This window comes from Cynocephalus volans, chromosome 14 (genome assembly GCF_027409185.1).
Source record: "Cynocephalus volans isolate mCynVol1 chromosome 14, mCynVol1.pri, whole genome shotgun sequence".
NCBI classification, from domain to species: domain Eukaryota; kingdom Metazoa; phylum Chordata; class Mammalia; order Dermoptera; family Cynocephalidae; genus Cynocephalus; species Cynocephalus volans.
In genome coordinates, this window is record NC_084473.1 from 93,770,736 (window position 1) to 93,796,366 (window position 25,631).

General features: G+C 47.7%; 1 protein-coding gene across 2 annotated transcripts in view; it reads right to left on the reverse strand.

Moving 5' to 3' along the window:
- NPAS2 (neuronal PAS domain protein 2) overlaps positions 1 to 25,631 on the reverse strand; it is a 162,818-nt gene that overhangs the window by 88,928 nt on the left and 48,259 nt on the right. For both annotated transcript variants that reach the window (XM_063078202.1, XM_063078203.1), the window contains exon 2: positions 2,709 to 2,762. In XM_063078202.1, coding sequence (XP_062934272.1) covers positions 2,709 to 2,740 — 32 coding nt within the window. In that variant the 5' untranslated portion in view covers positions 2,741 to 2,762. The remainder of the gene's footprint in view (positions 1 to 2,708; positions 2,763 to 25,631) is intronic.

Below are 25,631 nucleotides of genomic sequence, written 5' to 3' on the forward strand. Positions count from 1 at the left end.
TCCCCCAGTGTTATTGAGGGTACTGCATTATGGCTCCTATTTGGGCAAAAAGACGTGGGTATTACCAAATATTCTAAACCCATCTCCCCATCTGAGGATGAAAGAAGTGAGGACCAGCAGTCTCATGACATGGGTATCTGTGCAAAGAAGGTTTCTAAGCAGAGACGTCTGGGGCGGGGGTATTCTCATGGCCCAAAGCAAATGGGGAGGGATTAATGAAAAGAAGCTGCCTACAATCAGATTTATTTCTAGACTCTTTCAGCCAAGATTTTTTGGCATGTCTGTATTTGCTGATTTCTGAGTCTGGCAGAGCCTAAAAATGCATTTTTCTCTTTTCTTGATGTAGAAGAAGCAATGTGGTACAGAGGCAGGGCTGAGACCATGAGGGGTCAGAGCGGAGATATTAAAGATGATGATGGCAGCAGTAAAGTTCCCGTGGATTCCCAAGTCACACAGGAATGCAATTCTTCGTCTGGACCTGCCAGAGAGATTGAATTTGTTCTTATACGAAGAGACTCTCTTGTGTCTGGGGGATAAGAGCAGAGTATACAGTGAAGGAATCTTGTATTTAACTTCCTGTCTGCCACTTTCTAACGCTTTACGATCTCTGGCAAGTTGCTCACCCTTGGCGAGCCTTAGTTTCCTCATCTGTAAAATGGGAATAACAATGACAATACCTCAAAGGAATGTTGAGGAGATGATATGAGATAACGCATCTAAAAGTATTTAGCTTGGTACTGTGGGTATATATTGGGGCATACAGGAAGCACTCCATGAATTCTGGCCACCACTCCTGTCCATTTCATTACTGCTAATTAGAATACCCTGTAAATGCATTCTTGTAAAGTGGTGTGCATTTTCACATACATGTAGTGATTAATTAAAAAGAGCTACCCAGTGTATTTTGTGGCTGGCTCCCAAAATAACCCCTGAGGAAGGCAGGACAGACACTATCACCCTCATGTCGCAGGTGAACAAACAGAGTCTTAAAGGGATGAAGGGGTTTGTCAGAATCCATTAGCTCAGATCTCTGGCTCCAGCACTCTATTCACAGCTACCCTGCAGGAAACTGAACTGGTAAAACACTGCAGAGGAAAGAGCTGGAAGCCAGCCTGCCTATGAGAGAGGGCAAGAGGATCCTATTCTAGTCAGGTCTGGTCCAGTCTATTCATTTACTTGTTGGAAGCCAGATGGATTTTGCAACCCTTGTAGGTTGTGACCTGCAGTTTGCAAAGCACTGCTGTGGGAAGCATGGCTCCCAATACCAAATGAAGGGCCTGTAGCTTCAGAATAAGCTGGGGCATATTTGTGTTGTTGTTTGAGTTTTCACTGCAGGAACTTGCAAACATAAGGAAAAGTAGAGACAAGAGTAAAATAATATAAAAGAAGAGGCAAGCTCCCAGTGCTGATATCCTAACTTCCCAGGCCTCATGCCACACCCACCCTGTTCCATCTAAACCATTGGCCATTTCCCAGGTTCCCTGATTTTTTTAAAGATAATATTGGGGGGTGAAGGGGTGCATAAAACCATCCAGACTCCCCTGTAGCCTGCAGATTCAGATCTAGCAGGTCTGGGGATGGCTGGGGATTTGTGATGCTCACATCTGCCTCCCTAGGTGATGCAAAAGGACAGCTACCCCTAGAGCCTCTGAGCTAAGTGACTTCTGAGGGCTCCACCATTTGCAAGTGAAAACCAGGCAGAAGGGAAGTGGGCAGAACCTTCAGCTATGCAGGCTCCTAGGGGTTGTCACAGAGGATAAGCAGTAGCAGAGGCAGAAAAGGAGGAGACTGGAGAGAGGAGGCCAGTGCACCGAAGCCTGTGACGAAGGCTTTCCCAAGAGCACAGGCCGGGCTGCCACAGCTCTACTGCTGGGCCTGTTGCCCCACACCCTGACGATCTGCTGTGACCTGCTCACAGCCACACTCCCCTGTGCACAGCTGGTGGCAGGAAGCCTCTTACTCATTTTGATTCCCCAGCACTTAGCACAGTAACTGCTGACTCGGGTGAACTAGGTGAGATTGATGACATTCCACCCTTCTTGACCTTCTAAATGTCAACTTTATGACTCCACTTTGCATCTAGCAGGTATTCAGATAAATGTCCAATGGAGGAACAAACATGGATAAGGTTGTTAGAGCTCTGACATGCCAGCTACCAAGCCAGTATTTCTCAGTGACCCAACCAAGTGCAGGTGGCTATGACACCTGCAATTTACAGATGAGGAAACAGCTAATGTAGATGAAAGTGCTTAGCACAGCACTGGGTGATTACTGCATGCTCAGTGAGTGGTGACAATTATTATATTATCATCCAAAGCCAGATAGCTCCCCAACAACACAGCCAGGACTTGAACCCAGGCCTGCTGGGCTCCAACCAGCCAGCCTTGCCAAGCAGCTTCTGTCCCGGACAAGCAGGAACCAGAGGCCTCTGAAAGACCGCAGTCAACAGCAGTGACAGATGAGCGTGTTAAAAATGCAGACCACTGGGCAAGTCACGGATGATGAGTAATGTCAAGGTGAGGAGGAGCCTGAGGGAGCTGGGCCACAATGCTTTGGTGGAGCACTGCAACTCTGCCAGGAGAGTGTCGCACCCACCCCGCAGTTGCCTGTCCTGCTGGTGCTTTCATTCAAAGGTGAGGGCAAGTGGGACGAGGACCGACAGACCCGCAGAGAAGCCTGTGGGGGCAGCAAGGATGGCTCCTTCTTACCTCTTGGCCCTGTCTTTCTCATCTTCATCCATTAGATTTTCTATGCAGGTTTTCCTGCCAAAAAAAGAATAGATGATTATTGTCTGCTTTGAGATCTTTTTTACAGGTCTTTCTGCTCATCACTCTTCTGGTTTGATCTAACTGACAGCTTAGCCCAGCTGTTCTCACTTTTTGGTCCCAGCACCCCTTTACGCTCTCAAAACTTGTGCAGGGCTCCAAAGTGCTCTTGTGTGGGTAAAAACTGAGAGATGTTTGCATGCACAAGCACTCACTCCGTTAGGTGTCAGAGCAATGAAGTCATCAAATGTCAAGTAGCTTCCGCAAGAGTCCACAGTACACTCATGAGAGAAGAGTTTTTTTAAAAAGCAAATAATGTGTTAATGATACTGTGAAAATATGTTTTGACCTCGCAGACCCCAGGGGTCCCTAGACGGCACTTTGAGAACGGCCGTCTAGACTCATTTCGACAAAGCAGCATCTGTTGATTTTAAGCTGTAAGCCAGCAAGCTTCTCCTGGTGGGTGCCGTGACCTATTCGTAAGGTCCCACTGGGCCTCTTCCTCTCCTCCTCACAGCAGCCAGTTGCCCATGACATTCTCAAGGAAAGCATTTATTTACCTGTCCATTCAAATACTCAAACTCCTCTGGCACGTGTCCTAGAGGAATCGCCCCAAAGCAGTACAATCCAGAGTCCCTCCCTTGACGCGCTCACACTCCCCTAGGTAGTAAAGGCATGCAGACATGCAAGACTGAGAGCAACCAGGAGTGTTCTTGCTGCCCCCTCACCAGGAACCACCCCACCGCCTGGAGCCTCTGCTCTCCCAGGCCACTGGCTGAAGGCCTCTCAGGCCCAAAGACCTGGTTTCCTCTCCTGCCTGGGCAGGCCTGGGATTCCTTCACTGGAGAGCCACGTCCTGATTCCCTCTTTCATTCACACACGCTGGAGCCCCACCTGTCTGGGGTGCTCCCCTGCCAGCCAGCACCCTGCAGAACCATTCTCAGGGTGTCCCCGAGGCCAGAGCCCGCCAGGGGAACTGCAGGCAGACGGTTGTGGAGGCTGAGAGGGCAGTGTGACCGAGATAAGGGTGGGGACTACAGGGAGGCTGAATCACCATTGCCCACACACTTCTGTGCTCAACACAGTGGGTATGAAGGCAGAACTCCAAAACCAACACTTTGCAAAAGCACCAGCAATTACTCAGGAAATGTAAAGTTTTAGATAAAACGTTTCCATGGAGCAAATGAATCTCTCTCTGAGATAATTTAGTTTTAGGATTTTGGTCATATACATATACAGGAACGGGTCCAAGCCAAAGCAAGGAAGAGAATTCTGCAGCCACGACCACTGCTGACGTCCAGCGCCGTACAGTAAGTGGCGGGCATATGTAGGGATGCACTCACAAGAAGCGCCCTTCAGCAGTTGAGGCTGGTATCACAATTAGAGTGCGCATGCCCTCAATGCTTTCGAGATGGAATCTGTTCAAAGCTCTGTGACACGAACAACACGATGTCAATTCATTCAATGATGCCAATCCCAGGCCTGGGCCTCCAAGCAGAGCAGTGGCTGCCCAAGTGCCCGGGGCCCCACCCAGCTGTGTCCTTTACCAGGAGCCTCTGGACAGAGCACATGACAGCAGGGCTGGGCTGCTGGTTTCAGTCCACTTTCCTGAGATTCTGGGACCCTGTCTGGATGACGGGTTGCTTAGTCACAAATTAAACATCTAAGTGACTAATAGCTATTCTTTTTCTGATTAATATGTTCATCTTTAAACATTTCCCGAATCCATGAAGCCTGGATAATCTATACCCACTTCCTCCTTGGCCCCACCCCACTCCTCACTTGACCTCTCGGCCACTCGGCTGAATTCCCCAGCAGCACCTGCCCCAGAAGCTCCGTGTCCTTACTGTTTTATCACCTCTGTTGTCTCCCCCCATGTCTTTACCATGTAAGTAAAAAAAAAAAAAAAAAAAAAAAGCAATCGCAGTGAAATATACATAATAAAACTCACCATCTTCACTATTTCTAAGTGCACAGTTCGGTGGCACCAAGTATATCACACGGTTGTACAACCACCACCACCACCCGTCTCCAGGACTCTTCATCCTGCAGAACTGATGCTCCAGATCCATCAGACACCAACTCCCCTTCCCCACTCACTCCAGACCCTGGCAACCCCATTCCATTTTCTGTCTCTAGGAATGTAACTGCTCTACGTACCTTATATGAGTGGACTCATATGGTACTTGTCCTTCTGTGTGTGGCTTATTTCATTTAGCTCAATGTCCTCAAGGTTCACCCATGTTGTAGCATGTGTCACAGTTTCCTTCCTTTTTAAGGCTGAATTCCACTGCATGTATACACCACCTTTTGTTTATCTGTTCATCTGCTGATGAACACTTGGGTTGCTCCACCCTTTGGCTACTGTGAATAATGCTGCTATGAGCACGGGTGGACATCCCACCTTGTGTCTTCAAGTCACCTTTTACTTCACAGTATGGAGGAGCTGGAGAGGGCCCGAGAGCAAACAAGGAAGAGCATCAAAGTGAAGGTCACATTAAAGGAACAGTAGAGAAGTTGAGGGGCGACAGCCACTCTGCTCAATTGCAAAAAGTTTTCAATGAGGAGGATTTTAAGCAGCTATTATTATTATTATTATTTTTTATGATCACAGAGTGCCAGAGAAAGGAAATTGAGCTTAAATGAAAGCAGAGGAGATTCTCTCTGGAGCTAAGAAAATAACTGTTGATGTGATTAACTCCCAGAGTGAAACAGTGGAGTCTTCACTCCAGATAACCACATATCCTACATGAGTTAGACATTCATGAGGTCTGCAAGCCAGAGTCTCAACAGGAAGTAGGTGGCGTGATTAGGACACTCTGAGGACGGCTTATTTGCAAAAAAGGCTACTTGCACAGGTGTGGGTGGGGAGGAGGGAACCGAGTGGAGTTACCTGAGGTTGGGAATGGCAGAGCTGTTAACACCTCTTAAGGTGAAAGGATTTCCCAAACCTGGAAGGAGCGTGTCACGTAGGGGAGGTGGCCTTTGTGCAGGGATGAAGCCAGGAAGGGGGCCCAGGGAATAAAGTCTCTTGCCCATTCTGCACACACCCCTGACCTCTCACCTGTGTCTCCCATCGGCCACTTTACCCAGAAGGCGGAGGCAGGGAGCCTATTTATGCCGTCAGCACAGGGGAGCCTCGGGGGGCAGAGAGAGGGGTAGAGACGCGTGGAGGGGTACGAGGAAGACACCTAACACACCTGGAAAGGTTCATTTATTAGGGGCTCTTCTAGTTCTGGCTTTCTTGGGCTTCCTATAACACAAATTCTTGGAGTCTTTTTAAACCTTGTGACATCTCCCCAGTTTTGAAGTCTAGGTATCTGCATGTAGCAACTAATCACAGCAGCAATAATGATCAATGATGGGAGTCTGAGGAAAAGAGGGGTTGACAGGAAATCCTGGAACAACGTGAGCCACAAAATAAGTCATGATAGTATTGATTATAGGTCTTTGCATTTCCATGTAAATTTTAGCATTAAAATGATGTCCAGCCCAGCTCCTTACCCACATTAGGTGCTCAATAAATGTAAGAGGCATGAAGATGATGGAGGGAGGGAAGGACATGCTGGGGCCAGCCTCTACCTGGATTCCCGTGGGAGCCCAACATTCATTCCACAAACCTCTCCATGATCGCGGCGAAGCCAGGGTTAACAGTACTCATGAAGTACAGTTGAAGGTACCACTATATCCTGATGACTAAAATCGAAATACAAACTGCTGTGTGCAGGAGCTCTTGACCAAGGGGAAAATGCACGGGGGTGGAAATGGCAATCAGCACTCTCAGGAAGCCCAGGGGCTCCCTCAACGGCCCTTGGCCGCTGCCCAGTTCTGAAAGTGCATTTACCTCTGTGCAGTTCTGCCAATGGAGTGGGCTGGCTTACGATCAGGAAGCGCCACCACTGGAGAGGCTACATGGCCCGCCCACGGACCCGGGGCTGTGGGGACAGAGCAGGCTCGGGCGGTCTTCTCCGTCCATTGCTGCTGAGGACGGGTGGGTTTCTGACTTTAGAATCAGCCTGGTTTAAATGTCCATTACACCTACTTGCTCTATGATCTTGAGCACATCCCTTAAACTTGCCGAGTCTCTGTCACCCTCACTCCTAACACGAGGCTACCACGCAGCAGGCAGGATGGTGGGGGACGGAATGCGAGGTGTGTCTGCATGCAGGTGTGCAAGGAGGGGCCCAGCGGGACACCACACACAGAGGCCTCCAGGTGAGGCCTGCCCTTCCCAGGCATGCTGTTGCAGCGGAGCCTTTGCTAAGGTGGGTGCACCGAGCCTCATCTTTCCTTGTCTGCCTTGAATTTCAATGAACACATTCTCTGCACTGCAAGAAGAACGCCAGGGGGGTGAAACAGATGTGGGCTCTGGGGTCACACACACCTAAGGTTTCCGAACGCGGATCCTGAATAGAGAAAGGAAGGGGATTGGTGGGAAGAGCACTGTACATCCAGGAGGCACCTAAAATCAGGTGCCCTGGCTGAGGCCTGTGCCTGCCCTGCCTGCAGGGACCACCTGTGACTGCTGCCAGCAGGGCTATGGAGACCGCTGAGCAGGGTGGGGTGGGTGAAGGATCTCAGGCCAGGCCCAGGAAGCAGACCAGCTGGAGAATCTAACCAAGCAAGGCCCATGGAGCGTTGGGTGGACCTGGAAGTCTGCAGGGGACTGGCAGAGAACCACACCTATTGCTGCAAGGCACAGCTCCTGGGTCCGGCATCCACATCTGGAAAGGGGAGAAGGCAGTGGTGGCCTGGAGTCAGCAGACCCGAGCTGAAACCTGGCTCTGCTTTTCAATAGCTCTGTGTGACCTTGGGCACATGCGCGGGCTCCCAGCCCGAGTCCTCCACCTGTGCAGTGGGAATGACAGGGGCCTCCCTCACTGTACAGTTGTGAAAAGAAATGAGAGAACCCATCAGAAACCTCCAGCACAGCCCCCAGCACAAACGAGTCATCAAAAAATTTTTACTACTGTTAGTCACAATGTCAATAATGATGATGAGTTAAAGGGCTAGCAGTGGAAACTGGCACTTAAAGCCTGTAAAGTGTCTTTGGGAGGAGCAGGATTATTGTTCCCACCTACCAGTCAGTGTTGAAAATGTGTGCGCACACGTGTGTGCACAGGCATGCTGGAAAGACAGGCGCACACATGCACACACACTGGTGCTGTCTGGAGTAGTGGGTCCGCTGGTGATAACTCAACAGGAACACAACAGGTCGTCGTGAGGAAGGGAGAGAAGGGAACGGAGTACCCATAGGAAGAAACGACTGAGGATGTCCTTTTCACAGCAGGTCCTCAATAAATAGCTCTTGACTTTAACTGAACTGAAGGACAAAAGCAAGGCCTGCCAATGACATTTATATCACCCAGGTGAAATTTCTGCCCCAAGGACTCTAGAACATTCTTTCTCACAGCCACCTACTACACAACTGATTAGAGCTCTGGCCCTTGGTGAATGGGGACCAGCAAATAGCAGTGTGACTCTCTTCTTGTGCCACATCTACCCTGGGTCCCACAGTGTATCAGAAGTGAGAGAGACAGGAGACTAATGAATCATATGGACGACAGGACCCCCTGGAGACTGGCTATAGCCGCACACATGGAAAGGTATGTTATTCTACTAAAGCAGGGGTTGGCAACACTTTCCTGTAAAGGACCCCCTAGGAGACATCTTAGATGCAGACCATACTGTCTTTGTTGCAACTGGTCAGCTCTGCCATTGCAGTGCAAAAGCAGCCATAGACAATATGTAAATGAATGGGTATGGTTGTGTTCCAATAAAACTTTACTTATAAAAATAGGCTGTGGGCCAAATTTGGCCTCCAGATAGCAGTTTGCTGGCCAATGTTGAAAAAAATCACTAGAACACTGCTCAACCTTCTTTTCCAGAGTCCTTTAATTTAGAATTTTTGTAAAATCTTTATAAGCCCAGTGGGTCACTCTGTATCATGAATTTTCCCTGAAATTACTACAAGCCTATTGGGTTGTGAAGCCAACGTTTTTACATAAAATCATGATGTTTTCAAGTTGGCTGAGAAGTGGTTTAGATGACAGGTCCCAAGTTAGCTAGAAAATCCTACTACTCCTCCCCACCATACCAATGAAATCTGGGGAATTTAGTTCATTAAAAAGAAAAAAATACCAAAAACAAGAGTAAGTTGAAATCTAAAGAGGCAAAACCAAGCACACACATCTCCCCAATGACTGGAGTTTATTTACTGCCAACAGAGTGTGTGCCTTCTGTCCTCACAGTCGGTCCCCAGTGAGGGGACCTCATGTCGTTTTGGATTAATGTCTGTATCTCACACGTGGGAGGTAGAGAATTATTTTTCCTCATTATATTTAAGAAAGAAAAAGGCTTTGAGAAACAGCCGCTGATGAACTGGGATGCTCACTTGACTCCATTTGGAGAAGCTAGGAAATAACTTGCATATTTTGATTCTTCCTCTACAGGCGATGGCTTTTCGGGTGGCAATGATTCATTCACTGGGAAAAAAAAATAGTTTTTCTAAAGGAAATGGGCAGTGAAAACCTGAGAGCACTTGCAATCCCAATTCCTCTCCAGTTAAGGAATTCTCCATTACATTCCGGCACATTCCTTGACCCGCAAGATCAAGACAGACAGATACAACCTTAACACTAGCTCGCTGCAGTGTTTATCCCTCATCACAGCACTTGCTGGGCCTCACTTTGTGGGTGGATTCCCGGAAGAAACCAAGACAAGACCCTCCTCGAGGTCCCTTGATCGTACGTGAACACGAGCTCAAGCGTCTCAATGGCCAAGGCTGGGGCTTTATCTGCCTGCTACAACCATGATTCCTCCTTCATGCTTTCCTTTTTCCAAGCCTCTGATGATTCATGACTCAGGGAGACACTAACATACACAATGAATGAAAGAAATTCCTTATTAAGTAAGTTTACAATGACATTGTTTGGTCAGCAAAAAACTTCCAAATAGAAATAGTTGCGATATCTGGATTGAGAGGCCATCCTAACGTGACATGCTATTCTTGCAACTTTTGACACTGACATTCCAATCACTTGAGATTCCTTTTAGGGGGCCTCTTTATCGAGAGTTCAGACCACACGGTATGAACCTGAGTCAACTAGGGGATCCGATGGGAGACAACGTGTGGTCAGGGTGTGGACAAGAGACGTCTAGAAAGATCCGCAAGAAGGGAAAGGAGGTGTATGAGTCACGCTTGGAGCTGAGTCAGTGAAAGCCTTTGATGGGAACCACCATTCAGCGGCCACAGACAAACCAAAACAAATCCACAAAACACTGATCCAGCCCAGTGTCTCCCCTATGCATAACTGCTCCTCCAAGCACGCCGTGGGGTCCAGAAATGCTCACTCTAATGTTGCTCAAGGTGGTAAGGAGAGCAAAAGAAAAAGATGTCCTCGAAACGGGAAGTCAAATTAGTTTTGGACACTGAGGCTGTGGAATCTTGGGTTTAATATCAGAGCTTCAAATAATGTTTCATCAACATGTGGGATGTTCTATGTGAACCGCTAACTGTGGAAGGCAGCAGGATTAGTCTGGGAACTAACCAGATCTTTCCTTCACTTAGTGTGGTGGCCTCAGGAAGAGCCTCAGAATGATGACCTCCCCCGGACGCTGAAGCGGATGAGACCCACTTTCCACAGTGGATATGAGAATCCAGGAGCAGGCCTCCTCCGGTTAATCGCCTCCCCTTCCACAGTGCAGTGCTCACGAACCCAGACATCGTGGCTTTAAACTGAGAAAGCCCGGGACCTTCGAGCCACGGGACGCCTGGCCCGTGACGGTCTAATGCCACACACCTTGCTGGCACGAAGCACCCTCCCTCTGCACTGTCTGCCCTCTTATCCTCGCATCATCACTTCTTCTACTTACACTTTATTTAATTAAAAAAATTTTTGTTATTGGTTAAAAATATTCATGGGGTACAAAGCTGACTGTCACCACTTGTGCCCAAGATGTGATGGACAGATCCGTACTGGCAGCATGCCCATTACTACAAATTGTGATTATACCCCACGTCCCCCACCCAATTATCCCCGACCTCCCTCCTCATCCCACTTTGTATTCCTAGGAATGTTCTCTCCCTCTGCAAGTCCAATGCACCACTGTGGTCTTTCTTTCCTTCCTTCTTTCTCTCCTAGCTCTCACATATGAGCGAGCACATGCGGTATTTATCCTTCTGTGTTTTGCTTATTTTACTCAACATAAGTTTCTCCAGACTCATCCACGTTGTTGCAAATGGGAGAATTTCATTCTTTTTTATGGCAGAGTAGTATTCCATGGTGTACATATACCACATTTTCCTTATCCAATTGTCCATTAATGGACATTTAGGTTGGTTCCACATCTTGGCTATTGTAAATAGAGCTGTGATGAACATGGGAGTGCAGGTGTCCCTTTGACATGATGATTTCCATTCCTCTGGGATGGAATCCCAGAAGTGGGATTCCTGGATTGTATGAAAGATCTATCTGTAGTTGTTTGAGAAACCTCCAGTCCTGGTTGTACTAATTTACAGTGCCACCAATAGTGTGGGAACATTCCCTTCTCTCCACACCTTCGCCAGCATTTGTCTTTTTGATCATAGCCAGTCTAACTGGGGTGAGGTGATATCTCAATGTGGTTTTAACCTGCATTTCCCTGATGACTAGTGATGTTGAGCATTTTTTCATGTACCTGTTGGCCATTTGTATGTCTTCCTTTGAAAAACGTCTATTCAGCTCTTTTGCCCATTTTTTAATTAGGTTATTTGTTTTTTTTACTGTGTAATTGCTTGAGTTCCTTGCATATTCTGGATATTAATCTCTTGTCAGATGCATAGTTAGCAAAAATTTTCTCCCACTCTGTAGGTTGTCATTTCACTCTGTTGATTGTTTCCTTTGCTATACAGAAAGTTTTGGTTTGACATAGTCCTGTTTGTTTATTTTTTCTTTTGTTGCTTGTGCTTTTGGACTCTTGTTCATAAAGTCTGTGCCCAGTCCTACTTCCCGAAGTGTTTCACTTATATTTTCCCTTAGTAATTTTACAGTTTCAGGTCTTATACTTAAGTCTTTAATCCATTTTGAGTTGATTTTAGTATACTGTGAGAAGTACATGTTTAGTTTCATTCTTCTACATATGGACATCCAATTTTCCTAGCACCATTTACTGAAGAGGCATTCTTTTCCCCAATGTGTGTTTTTGTTGCCCTTGTCAAATATCAGCTGGCTGTAAGCCTGAGGGGTGATCTCTGGGTTCTCTGTTCTGCTCCAATGGTCCAAGTGTCTATTTTTATGCCAGTATCATGTTGTTTTGGTTGCTATAGCTTTGCAATATAATTTGAAGTCAGGTAGTGTTATGCCTCTGGCTTTTTTTTTTTTTTGCTTAGTATTGCTTTCACTATTCAGGGTCTTTTTTTGTTCCATATGAATGTTAAGGCTTACAGTTTAAATAGAGAATATACCACCTGCCCTCCCTGCACAGCTGGGCTCCTACCCACCAACTCCGCTAGCACAGCCAGGCTGAGCCAAGCTCATGGGCTGCAAGTGGCCCTCCAGGGAGTGCCCAGACAGCACTAGCAGCACAGAGCTCTCTTCCTTCATGCTGCACAACTCTATAGTGACTTATAATCTTTAAATGTCTTCACTTTCAAAAGGTCGCCATGAAGTCAGATCCTCTCATGTTCCTTCTGTTGGCTCTCTATTGTATGATTCTGCTGAAAATGGAAGAGGCATCCAGGCAGAAGGAACAGCTTGTTCAAAGGTCCTGGGGCATGGGAAAACAGGGTGTGTCTGGAGCCCCTCAAGTTGTTCTGGATGGCTAGACTCCTGATGCATTTTGGCCCAATGTCCTGTGCAGTTACACTGTAGTACTGTCCAGAGCACCTTCACCTCTCCCTCCCACCAGATCCGCCCTAGACTCAGGCCCATGGGCAGGCCTGCATGATTCTGTGCGGGGGTGCATTCAGGGGCAGAAACAGGCAAGGAAGTCCCTGACCTGCTCCTTTGCCAACCCCCAGAATGAAGCCATCTTTGCCACACCTTCCCTGCCCCACCTGCCCCTATAGCCAAATGTGTTGAGGAGCCTAAGTGGGTCCTTGAAGGCAGCTGAGAGCTCCCGCTACCTCTGAGCCTGGCGTACTCCCTGGGCATGACCAGCCCACGGCGGAGGCCCAGCACTCCATGCAGTGGCACTATACCAGGGCTGGGGCCTTTAAACAACCCTTGGAGAATGTGACCTTTTTAGCCATCATCCAAGTGTGTTGTGCGGAGACCTGGCAAAGTTACACATCCTGTGCAGCGTGCAGATGGAAGCAGACCTGAAGGGTCCTATCTCCAGACAAACCAAGAACCCCCACCACGTGCAGACAGGAGGAAAACTCCACCCTCCCTATCAGAACACACCCACCACAGGCCCTCGACCTCATGGGATGCCTCAGTAGCACCTACAGCCATGCACTACTCGGGAAAGGAGCACAGGTTCCCATTAAAAATAAGGCAATTAAAAACTTAAAAAGCATTGAGATATATTTGCTAGGTCACTAACCCGACAGGCTGCCTCTCTTTTTAAAATCTAAGTTGTCTGAAAATTATGATCAGTTGGGTTTGATGCAAACCCAGCTGGCTTGGTAGTCATGGCAATGGGAATCTGGGATCCATCCGTGTTTGCCATCTGGCGAGGCCTTTCTCCCATGGCCCAATACAACCGGAGCCTAATCCACAGAGTGAACTGATCCTGGCCATGCCTCCCCCAAGGCCCCCCAAAACCCAACCAGCCCAACTTCAGCATATCCAGTCTGGGGAAAATGTGCACATGGATCAAACACACAGGGAAAAAAATCCAACTAATACCAGGAAGACCAGAGAAAAGCTGGGATTCAGGCTATGGGAAGCTGAGATCAGTAGAGGAAAGAGCTGACTGGGACAACTGGTCTCCTTGAACATCTTAAGAAGGGACATGTCCCTGCCTGAGCTAGAGGAGCCATTGGACAAAGGCTGAACCGAAGTGAATGGAATGGCCCATGGCAAGCCCTTCACAGAGAGCTTACAGCTCTCCCTATGGAGAGGCGTAGACAGACAACACAGGGCCAAACACTTCCATTTTCTCTCTTCAGTTCTGGAACACCAAGACTCAGGGTTGCATGCGAGTATTCAATAAATCCTTGCTGAATGTCCAAAGAAGAGTGGTGGCAGAAGGGAGAAAGGGAGGGCAAGAGAGAGAGAGAAAAGATGGATATTCTAAGCCATCTGGTACAAAGTCCTTCCCAGGCTCAGCGGCAGAGGAGGATCATGTCATGGGACATAAGGCATCCACCACAGGAAGGTCCTGCAGAAACCACCACATTTCTGGAGGCACCAGCAGCTTTGAAGTAGAGAAGCATTCCCAATACAGAGTGACACCTTCCCTGTTTCCCCAGATGCCGCGCTCAGGGCTTCCCCTCAGCAAGAACGGAGACCACTTGAATTTGTCGGAGATGACTTGAATTTGTCGGGTGCTTCCCAGCTTTCCACAGATTCTCTTATTCCACTCACCACGACCACTGTGACTCGTTCACTGAGGTCTGTGGGCACGAGGGCATCGCAGACGAGCAGGGCTCAAGCGTCCTGGAAGCTGATGTTCCAGCTCCATTTTCTCCTCGAGAAGCCCCAGGCCCTGCCACTTACAGAGTCTGAAGAAAGGCCCGACCTTCGGACATGACGACTTAGGTGGAAATATGACACCCAAGGACAGACACAAACAGCACCCTGGGATGGAGAGGAGAGACTTCTAGCACTTCCTGGGAGACCCTGACCTCAGGCGGGACAGTCACTGGCCACGACACAGTCATGCTCATCACGCTGAGAGAGTGCCAGCAGTCTAGAAAAGTCTGATTTGTATACCATCTAAAGGCCAACTGGATTTTGCCTCAGCAGGGCTAGAAATGTCCAGTTTCTTGATGGACATTCACATATTCGTGTTGTAAATTAAAGATATCTTAGATGTCTCTCCTTATACCTGTCACTCTGCCCCCGGACAATATTGAAGAAACTGCAAGAGAAATGAGAAGTATATATTTTTTCCTTTTTAAAACAGACTGAGTTATCTTCTTTTACAAATGTGTAATGAAGTGGCCCCAATAAATGCACAATTCACCCTCTGACTCGACTCCTCCTCAGCCGCCAGAGTGGTGGCTTTGGGGTGCCATGAGAATTTAATATTCTCAATCATGACAGTTCTGTCACAGCTTCAGAATTACAAAGCACAGGCCCAGGGCACCCTTCTTAAGGCATGTTGCTACACACAAGACATGAGTTGGCAAAATAAACTACAGGTAAAGGTCTGGCCTGTGGTTTTCTCATACATCAGCTTATCTAATCATGACTGTCCGATCCTAACTTTTTTCCCCTGAACTACTCTAACAGATACTATCCTATGCCCACAAGCAGCAAATAGCAATAGTTCAGCAAAGAATCAAAGCAGTAAATCTGTGTGTGTCAGGGGTGGGGGACAGTAGGTACACCTGCTAGCACCACCACAGTGCAGGGGACAGCCTCCACGCTGTAGCATTCAAGGCCCTGGAGGACGAGCTGCCAATCTGTGATTTCAGCCCCCTCCCGTCATGTCGTCCCCACCTCCCCCAACACCTTCAGCCTGCCATGACGTCCTTCTCTGCTTCCATGGCCTATCACCATCCTCTTCTATTGTTTCTGCCTCACCTTGGCCTTGGCTGTTCACGACCCTCCCCCACTAGATGGTAAACCCCTCAAAGACAGGCATGGTCCCCACCTTTCTCGGCCTCTCAGCAAGCAGCTGATGGTCTCAGGGCTCAGGACAGCTGCTCCGTATGGACTATGCTCTGCTAAGGAGATTCTCCTTAGGAATCTTTTTTTAAAGTTTGGAGAGAAGCTCAGCTTCGGTTCCCAGCACAGATTTACCCTAACGCAGGATCTCTGGGGGAAAGGCTGAATGTGGGTGGTGGGGTGGGATGCCCCTGTGCTTGGACCCTGTGATTCAGCCACTCTGGATGCTGGGCCCTGACCCTTTAGACTAATGGCAAACAGCACAAATAGCTCCTGTGCCATCTGTAGCACTTGGAAAGCAACTTGCCGGGCCCAGCCCCTCTGGACAAGGCTAAACAGGCTTAGCCTGCTGTGGGCAGACAGGGAAAGTAGGTCAGCGCAGCAGCCCGGTTCTGCCCTGCTCATGAACTAAGGATGCGAAGGCAGGGCCTGCACGGAGGGCGTGGTGCCCACTCAAGGCCCAGCCTGGGGGACTCTGGCCAGCCTCCAGGTGACAGGGGACCCAGGTAAGAGAGAAACCCGAAGTATACTTGGGGAGATGGCTCTTAAAAAAAACAAAAACTGCAGAAAAAGGACAGCATGCACTGACACTCACTGCCATTTCCCTGTCATTAAAAACACATCCATGCATGTCTTTCTGGTGGTGCCATACGCTGCTTCACCCGCGCATGACACCGCAGGCAACCGTGGTGCTCCCTTCCAGATCCCCACACAACGTGGCTTCTGGCAATAACTGGACGCTCGCTGGGGGCCAGGTCAGACTGGTGTCACAGGTGCCAGGATTGTTGGGCTCCAGGACCTGGTGCCAGGCAGGAGGTCACTGCACTGTCCCTACCGTTCTTGTGTCCGGTCTGGGCTTCAGCTGTCTAGACAGAAAGGTCTCTCCTTCAGGCCTGCCGGGTTCATAAGTTGGACAAAGCACCAGACACCGTGAGCGAAATTTCTCAAGACCCAGGTACTCTAACCAACTTCCAGGAGCTGGTGTCTAGAATCAGGTAGTCTCAGGAAGGCCCAGCACACACCTGGAGGCTGATGCTTGGGTCCCTGAGGGCCAGGTCCTGCTCCCCAGGACTCCTAGGAGGACAAGACCCCAGCTCACCCCCAAACAGCTATCCTGGTGCCCCAGAGCAGGAGCAAATGAGGGTGTCTGGGGGCCCCTGAGAAGTTTCCCAGTCCAGGAATCCAGAAACCCAGGCTGTTACTTGCAGCCCAGGCCAAAATGACAGAATCTGTAAAATGTAGATATGTATAATTTTTAGAGGTCTTTCTTCTACATGCTGGACATTGTTTCCTCCTTATTTCTTTTCTGTAATAAATGTATTAGAAGGTTTTGTCGATGAACCTTTTAAAACATTCAAATCTAAAAACCCATGACTTTGGAAATGTTCACCCAGCCTCTTTCAGGAAATGATCTTATCTGTAAAGTTTCCTCTTTGGCATTTTAAGAACTAAAAGGCAGAGGCCTGACTGTCCTGCGGCCCCTACAATGACCGGTCCTTCCCTTGTTCCTCCTCCTGTCCCTTGGCCTGTGTTGGTGAATTTATTTAGCAGATACTAAATGGAATGAGAGATCCACCGCTGACGAAGACAGATCAAGATGCCACAGGCCAGGAAGATACTGTGTCCAAATGGTGACTCTGTGGTTTAACTGGCTGAGTGACCTCAGGCAAGTCATTAACCCGCTCTCTGCCTCAGTTTCTCACCTTCACAGGGTGGCTGTGAGACCTAAGGATATAGGATCTATAAAGCACCTAGAAGGTGAGACATAGGGAAAAGCACCATGAATGCCAGCTCAGGGGGTTGTTATTATTATCACAATCCAGGAACTATGCCAACGGTGTATTTAAATGGATTCTACATTTAAATAACAGATCCTAAGCATGAATGTCAATTATCTTCATTTTTAAGTTCCCAAGATATTCACCAGCTACCAAGGAACCTGCAAAGAAAGCAAGCCCTTTTAAATGTACCTCGAAATCCTAAAGAGTGCTGGACTGGGACCTCCCACGGGCATATAATATTTTCCTAAAGAACTGGTGACAACATTTCTGTGAACTGAATCATACTTTACATGTGTGAGTGGCTCACTAATTAGGGGAGTGCAGAATCCCACCCTCACCAAGGAGCTTTCTGCAATGCAAAACTCATCTGCCAATTAGTCTGCTTAACACAGTATCATACACCTGGTTTCCAGGAGACCACAACTCACTGCAGTTTTTTATTAACTTCGAAATTCTGGGTAAAATGGGGAGAAGTTCGGATTCTTTTTTTGATTTTAAATAATTTTACATATTTAGCCAAATTTAACAAAGTTGAAAGTGAAATGCTGGTAAAATAAATTGGCTATATATTAGTCCTATCTGCTCTCAAAGCATTTCTTAAAGCTAGCGTTACCTCAAAGAACGTTCCATTTACTTGACAAGTAAGCAATTTAGTATATTTCATAGTGTTACATTCTTATCTTTAAATAAAGTCATGCAGTTTTCAATTCCCAGAGTACGTTAAATTACCGAGTCTGTGAAAAAACTATCAGATTCTTCAGAACAGAAGTAAATAAATTATCACACCAAGGCCACAGACACATACTCTTGGATGTTATAAACTTAGAAATAAATTTCATTTTTGCAAACCTGTTTGAAAGAAAAGGAAACCAACAAATAAAACAAAAGATGTCTGATTTAAACAAAAACATTTAAAAATGGTCTCATTGTTTTCTGAAGGAGAAGCAATACATATATTCACTGTATTTCATTCCTTCTTACATTAAGAATGAAAAGGTAAAGGATCTCAGGCCATTTTTCCTTAGGCAGAGTCAAGCCCTTCGCCCTGTACATATTTTAAAAATAAATTGGCAGAAAGAAGTACTGACTAAGTCCTTCCTCTTTCCCCTAGAAATATTTTCTCTCTCCTTTACCTATACTCTCCCTAAATTTCTCATTTGCGATTCCTTCCTTCTTCATATGGTTTAAACTGTTTATTCTGCCTTACTCCAGAGTAGAAACCGAGTTCATGTCTATGTAACAGTGAACCCAGGCTGACTCCCTCTGAGGACTGCTCTGTCTCTGGCTCTGCTCTTACAAACATTTTGAGGTCACGAACTTATATTAACAAGACAACAACAACAACACAACTTGTCTTATTTTTGATCACATGTGAGGTCTTAATAGCGTGTGCATATTTATGTCACTTGGCAACACAGTAAGATTGACACTGTGGTAAGAACAAGAGTCCAAGGAGCAGGAGGAACTTATCAGCATCAGAGATGGTGAGTTGTACAAAGCACGTGCATTCTTCTACCTTTTCCTCAGTTGCAGAAAAACAAATGCAATGAATTTTTTATCTTCTGAAGGTACTGTTTGCTTTCTGGCAAGTTTCTAAGTGCCCTTGCAATCTCTTACAAGGCCAAAGGGAGAAGATTTAGACAAAGAGGAAGGAACTGAATTCAAGAACAGCCTCACAGAAACTTAAAATACTGAAAAACATAGTGGTTTTACACAAAAGCAAGCAGCTTGCAAAATCCCATGGATCCACGGCTATAGTCCTGGGCTTGGAAAATCCCACAATCCAGAATCAGGGTCAAGTTCTCTCAAGCACCCGCCGCTGCCCTTGGAGGGTTTTGAAGGGGCAGGAGGGGAGTCCAGCTGGGTCCCCCAGGAATGCAGGGGCCGCTCCTCTCCTTGTATTTCTTTCGACAAACTCACAAAATCTTCAGGGTCACATATCCCCCTCCACGGGTGAAACAGAAAGGCTTCTGTATGTGAGATGGGGCCCAAGTCAAGGGGAAGGTGTGGTCAGGAGATGTGGACTATGGTGTCGGCTCCGTCACTGACCAGCTGGGGGGTCACTGACGTTTTTGGGTCATGGCTCCTTCATTTGGTGGAATAAGAAGCAATTTTTGTCAACTATGAAATGTCATACAAATATGAGTTTTTATAACTTGAAAATGGCTGTTCAGCCCATGTGCTATTCTGGGCAAGAATTACCTGCACAGGTGGCCACACAGGTGAACAGGGAGGCGGGATAAAGAAGGGTGTTAAGAATCCACAGAGAACAGAAGCCCTGGCTGCAACAGAGCCCTCCCCATCCATGACTATACTATAGTGACAAATCAGAGCCCTCAGTGCTCGTCCTCTCACCTCTTAACAGTGGATATGCAAACCCTTAATATCCTGGAGCATGTGGCTACCTGAAATTCAAGTGTATGCTGCTACTGCGTGTGGCTCTGACATGCTTCTCTGCCAATGAGAGAGGTATTTCAAGGACCTGATTCCCACCCTCTGTCAGGGGCTGGTGTTCTCAGTTGGAATGACAAGGCCATGAAGCCATTCTAACCCAGGGACCTTGCTTGTAGCATCTACCACCAAGTTTGCCGAGTTTATGGCCTGGCATAAACTAAGTCAATCGATGACAACATCGGGCCCTGGTGGATCCCAGCCAGGCCTTTGTATTTTGGACCAGGGTCAGTTAAAAAAATCTAAACCTTTCTGGAATTTAATGAAAGAAGTGAAATAGCTATACCTGTGGTTCATCTGCTACTGTGGTTTCTGGATGTAATTTCTTCCTCTAGCTGCTTAGATTCCAATCCATTGTGGACCTGGGTGTCCCTTGTAGACTGTGCTGCGTAGCTATGTTTCCAAGTACAGTCAGGCATTGCAAAACAACTTTTCAGTCAAAAACAGACCACATGTACGACAGTAGTCCCATAAGATTAAAATGGAGTTGAAAAATTCCTACCGCCTAGTTATGGCTACCATCATAGCACAACGCATTCCTCACTTGTTTGTGGTGATGCTGGTGTTAACAGACCTACTACAAAATATGTGGAGGAGCATCCAGCTTACCCATGGGGTGACCCTTCCAAAGGCAGCTCAAACCTTTAAGACAGATTGCCAAGCTTTGGACACATTAGGTCTGACCCCAAGTGGAAGCTGGTCTGCTTTAGAATTTTTGCATTTTTAAATGGTTCCCACTCATCCCCATAGCAAAATAACAGTTAATAACAGTTAAGCTCACACTGAGTGCTTTCTGAGTGCCAGGCACAGCTCCTACCTGCAATTTAATGTTTCTAACTTTGTCGGGGTGGTATTATCCTAATCTCCATCTAACAGATGAGGAAAGTGAGGCACAGAGAGACTTAGTAACATAATTAGAGAACTCACACTCATGCTCCTAGCGGCCAGTGTAGATGACAGGAAAATTCATTGCTGTTCCCTTTCATAGTACACTTTCACACAACAACGAAATCACCTAAGGACACATTTCCTAGAACATATCCCCATTCTTAAGCAACACACGATTGTATAGGACACATGATTTCTATCGCCTGCTGGTTAGGTCAGTTTCTTCTTCTTACAGGTGGAAGCAACACGCGTTCCCAGAAGGTCTGAATTCAGGCCAGTTTCTCCTCTAAAAAAGATACAGTTACAAGGATCAGGCTCCTACCTGTCCCAGCCAAGGAGGGAACAGGACTCAGGAGCAGCTCTGAAACACTTTCGAGTCTTCCACAGAGAAAGGACATAGCACGTGTGTGTGTGTGCGTGTGAGACATGCACGCACGCACACACACACACACACAGAAAATGACTTCGCACAGGCAAGGTGGAGGGTCACTGTGTCACACCACTCTAGAATACGACGTGACCTGAGCCTCCTTGCTTTCTGATGCACGGTGGCTCCTTCCTCCCACAGGAAATCAGTCTTTATGGAGTTTGTTGCAAGGACCCCCGCAATTATTTTTTTAAAAACTCGAGGAAACATATGCTGGTGGTTCCACAAATCTACACAGAACTAGACACACAGCTTGTGCCAACACCAGCTTCCTGGTTGTGACATTGCGCTACAGTGATGGACGATGTCACCACGGGGGGAACTGGGTGATGGGCACACCAAACATGGGCTTCTTTGCAACTTCCTTTGAGGCTAAAATTATTTCAAGATAAATAAGTTTTTTTTTGTTTTTTGTTTTAAAAGGAAGGGAACAGCTAATGGCAACTCGTACGGCCGCGAGGAATCACACGGCACCAAGCTCACGGCAGCAGGCTCAGCCAGGGAAGCGCCCGCAGCTCCCCGGGTGCATTGACCTCTGGGTGTGGAGAAACGAGGCCCCTGCTAGCCCTCTGCTTGCCGACGCTGATGCCACCAACACTGGGCCGAGAGGGCAAGCTCTCAGACAGGAGGCACACCCTGTGTTCTCCACTGCCTGTTCTACGGATTGACCTTCAAACTCCTGGCTTACCAGGCACCACAACAGGCCAACAGCTGCAGACTTTGAAGAGTGGCTTGGCCAGCAAGCTCTGCCACCACCTCACAGGTTTGGGACAAGGCACTTTAATCGTGAGGGCACTCATACATAAAGCATGGTGGCCACCAGGGGCCACAGTGGCATTCTCCCCTCTTCCTGACCTCGGGCTACGGTGAGGAACACAGGCTCTCAAGCAAGCTGCTGAGGCTTGCTCTGGATTCCTCACTGGTCAAACGGGGAGCGCCACGCTGCAGTGCAGCCCTACAGGGCACGTCACCAGGCTGCGGGAGATTCCTCCTCCTCTGTCTTAAGCCCCCAAAGGGCTGGAACCCAAAGCAGAGAGAGGTCAGGACAGTCACAGGGCATATAACATGTTTCAGTGGTGCCAGCTGGTAGTGCTAGGAACAACACTGCCCCCGCCAGGAGGATCAGTACCTGGAGGGGGCCTGCAGGACCTCCCCATCTCTCCCCTACTGCAGCCACCACAGAAACGACAGGCACCCCCTAGCCCCTGCCAAGGGCTCCTTCCCTTCCCGCTGCCCCTGCCCTCCTCACCTGGGGGAACCCCCCATGGGTGCACCCTCATTCACCAGCACCCACGGCCAGGCTCCACATCTCGCCCACATCTCAACTGAGAAGGGCGAGCAGAGTGCTGAGCTGAGAACCGGGAGGTAGGTGAGTGCAGGTGCGCTGGGTGCCCGAGTGCTCAGTACCCAGGAGGGGCCCCGCATTTCCTCGCTCCTTTGTCTGTTTCTTCCTCCTCGGCACATCAAATATTTACTCAGCTGGGGCCACAGGCAGGGCACTGTGCTCAGCACAAGGGAGGTGGTGGGAAACCTAAGGCTCCCAGGCCTGGGGCAGAGGACCCTGGATGGGCATCACAGTAGACTGGGCCTGCCACTGCTGTGCCTGCACCTTCTCATTGTCCACAGCAACATCAGTCACCTGTCCTGGTGGCTACTTGTGACTGTTCAGAAGATAAAGTGAGAAAAAGCAGTTCAAAGCATCTTGCAAATAAACATCTACAGCAGCGCTTCTCAAGCTCACGTGTGCACGAGACACCCTGGGATCCCATGCAAGTGTGGATTCTGATGCGGTGGGTGTGGGGAGGGGCTGACATGCTGCATTTCTAATCAGCACCCAGGTGAGGCTGAAGCTGTAAGGGCACTGTGGGGATCCCAGGCATGCAAAGCACCATGGACATGAAAACAGAGGTCCCCACAGGTGCACACGGGGGTGGCGGGAGGGATACTAAAGGTCACCTGCTTCTACCTAAAGCTGACAGCCACTGGGAGCCTTGGTCGGATGCCCGGGCTCTACCCTACACCAATGGCATCAGCATACCTGGGGTGGGCCTAGGTGATTCCCATGTGCACCCAGGTGAGAGCCGTGTCCCTAGGACTTGAATGACACCCATGACATCCAGTGGATGCTCCATAAGTCTGGTTGATTTGCTGCCTGGTCTGGCAACCTCTTCTACTTCCTGCTAGCTGTACTTACCAGAAAGTTCTTCCTTTTGAGGCAAAATATCACTGCCCCCCTCCACCCTCCCGAATTTCTACTCACTTCTACTCACCATGGGTTCAGGGGCCATATAGATTAACAGCCCTCAGATTTTTTTAAGTGAGGTGAAATTCACATACACAATTGACCATCAGTGGCGTTTGCTGCATTCACAATGTGGTGCAACCACCACCTTTGTCTAGTTTCAAATCTTTTTCATCACTCCAGAGAAACACCCCATACCCATTAAGTAATTGCTCCCGATTCCAGCCTCCCCTATCCCCCTTTCTGCCTCTATGGAATTGTCTTTTCTGGATGTATCATAAAAAAAGGAATCTCACAATATGTGGCCCTTTGTCATTGGCTTTTATTTAGCACAATTTTTTCAAGGTCCATCTACTTTGGAGCGTGTCCAGACTTTTCTTCCTTTTTAAGACTGGATAATATTCCATTACATGTATGTACCACGTATTGTTTATTCACTCATCCACGGATGGACGCCTGGGTTGCCTCCACCTTTTGGCTATTATGAATAACACTGCTATGAACCCTGCTGTATACGTCTCTGTGTGGACGTATGTTTTCATTTTTCTTGGGTATATACCAAGGAGGGGAATTGCTGGGTCATACAGTAATTCTATATCTTAACTGCTTGAAGAACTGCCAAACTGTTTTCCACAAATACTATGCCAGCTTAAATTTCCACCAGCAATGTATGAGTATCTCAATTTCTCCGTACCTTTGCCAACACTTGCTATTTTCCATAAAAAAAATTTTTTTTTAAAAAAAAATTGAAGTCATGGGCTGGCCCCATGGCTCACTCGGGAGAGTGCGGTGCTGGTAGCGCTGAGGCCGCGGGTTCGGATCGTATATGGGATGGCTGGTGTGCTCACTGGCTGAGCGTGGTGCAGACCACACCGTGCCGAGGGTTGCGATCCCCTTACTGATCCAAAAAAAAAAAAAAAATATGAAGCCAGCTAGGGATGCCGTTAACCCTAAGATATTGAAGCAGAGTGACCTTGACCCCCAAGAGGCCCCTCTTTTTCAGGCCAAATATGCTCAGTTACTCCCCTCCTCTTGGTGGCCAAGGTCGCCCTGAAGTGTGCTCTTTGGAAGTGGGCACAGTGTCCCTGCTGTGGTGGGACTAGGCCTCAGCAGCACAGGCCTAAGCCACCCCCAGAGCTGACTCACTGGACACAGATCCAGGGCCTTTCTCCCTGAGCAGCTGCTGGACACACCTTGTTTACAGTTGTTTTTTAACCAAAAGAAAAAATAAAAAAAAAAAGTGAAAGCCTTTTGCAAAAAGGACAGCACCATAAACAGTACAAAGCATGACACTGTTGTCCTGATCACCTTTCTAGAGACAGGGGCTCACTGTGGCCAGGTCTCACTGAGTCTGGGAGAACTCACAGGTTCCAGGGGAGTGTGGGGGAGCAGAAGCTCCTGGATGCCAGACCGCTCATGAGAGAAAAATGAGGTTTGGGGAAGCTGATTCCAAGGGCATGATTACAGCCTTGAATTTGCAGTCAGGCACCTTTGAGTGGTGGTCTGCATAGTTTTAAAGAATCCGAGTAAGGACGAACATACCACCCTGCCCTGAATGCAGCACCATCTCAGTATTCAATTAAATGCAGCCATTAGTTCTTACACTTAAGGCATTGTATTTCATTCTTACAAGTTAAAAATATTGAAGATGTCATGATTTTCTTTCCTAAATAGAAATTATGCTCATAGATTTAGAGAAAAAAAGAAAATGGGATCCAAGAAATCTTGAACATTTAAGTATTATCAGTGAACTACCATATGACCCAGCAATCCCTCTTAAGGGTACAGATCCAAAGGAGATCCAACTACCACCTTGCAAAGATATGTGCACAGTGAACCTCCCGTGTTCACTGCAGGTATGAAAACAACCGAGATACGAGGAGGAAACCAAAGTGTTCACCAATAGGTGGATGGATTAAAAAATGTGATACATGTAACATATATTATAGTGCATATTAATATATATTATGTTTTCTCCTAAGTAACTTACAGTACCTTGAAACAATGTGTGGTGGACATTTAAAACCTAGGTTATGATATCTGGACTTGGATGAATTTCAAACAAGTAAATATCATCGCTCCCTTGCAGCCAGGTATCAGTGAGAATTTACAAAATCAATACCAGTAAAATTAGAAAACTTTTCTTACAAATGAAACCATGAAGTTACCTCAAACGTGCTACCAGATAACTGAAGGTGTGTGTTCTTACTGAGCCTGATGTACCACCCAGGGCCACCTCAGCGGATGGCTAAGCCAGGTGTCTGTTTCGAAGAACAAACAAAGCAGCTGAATCTCTCAGCGCCTTTTCTCCTCTCT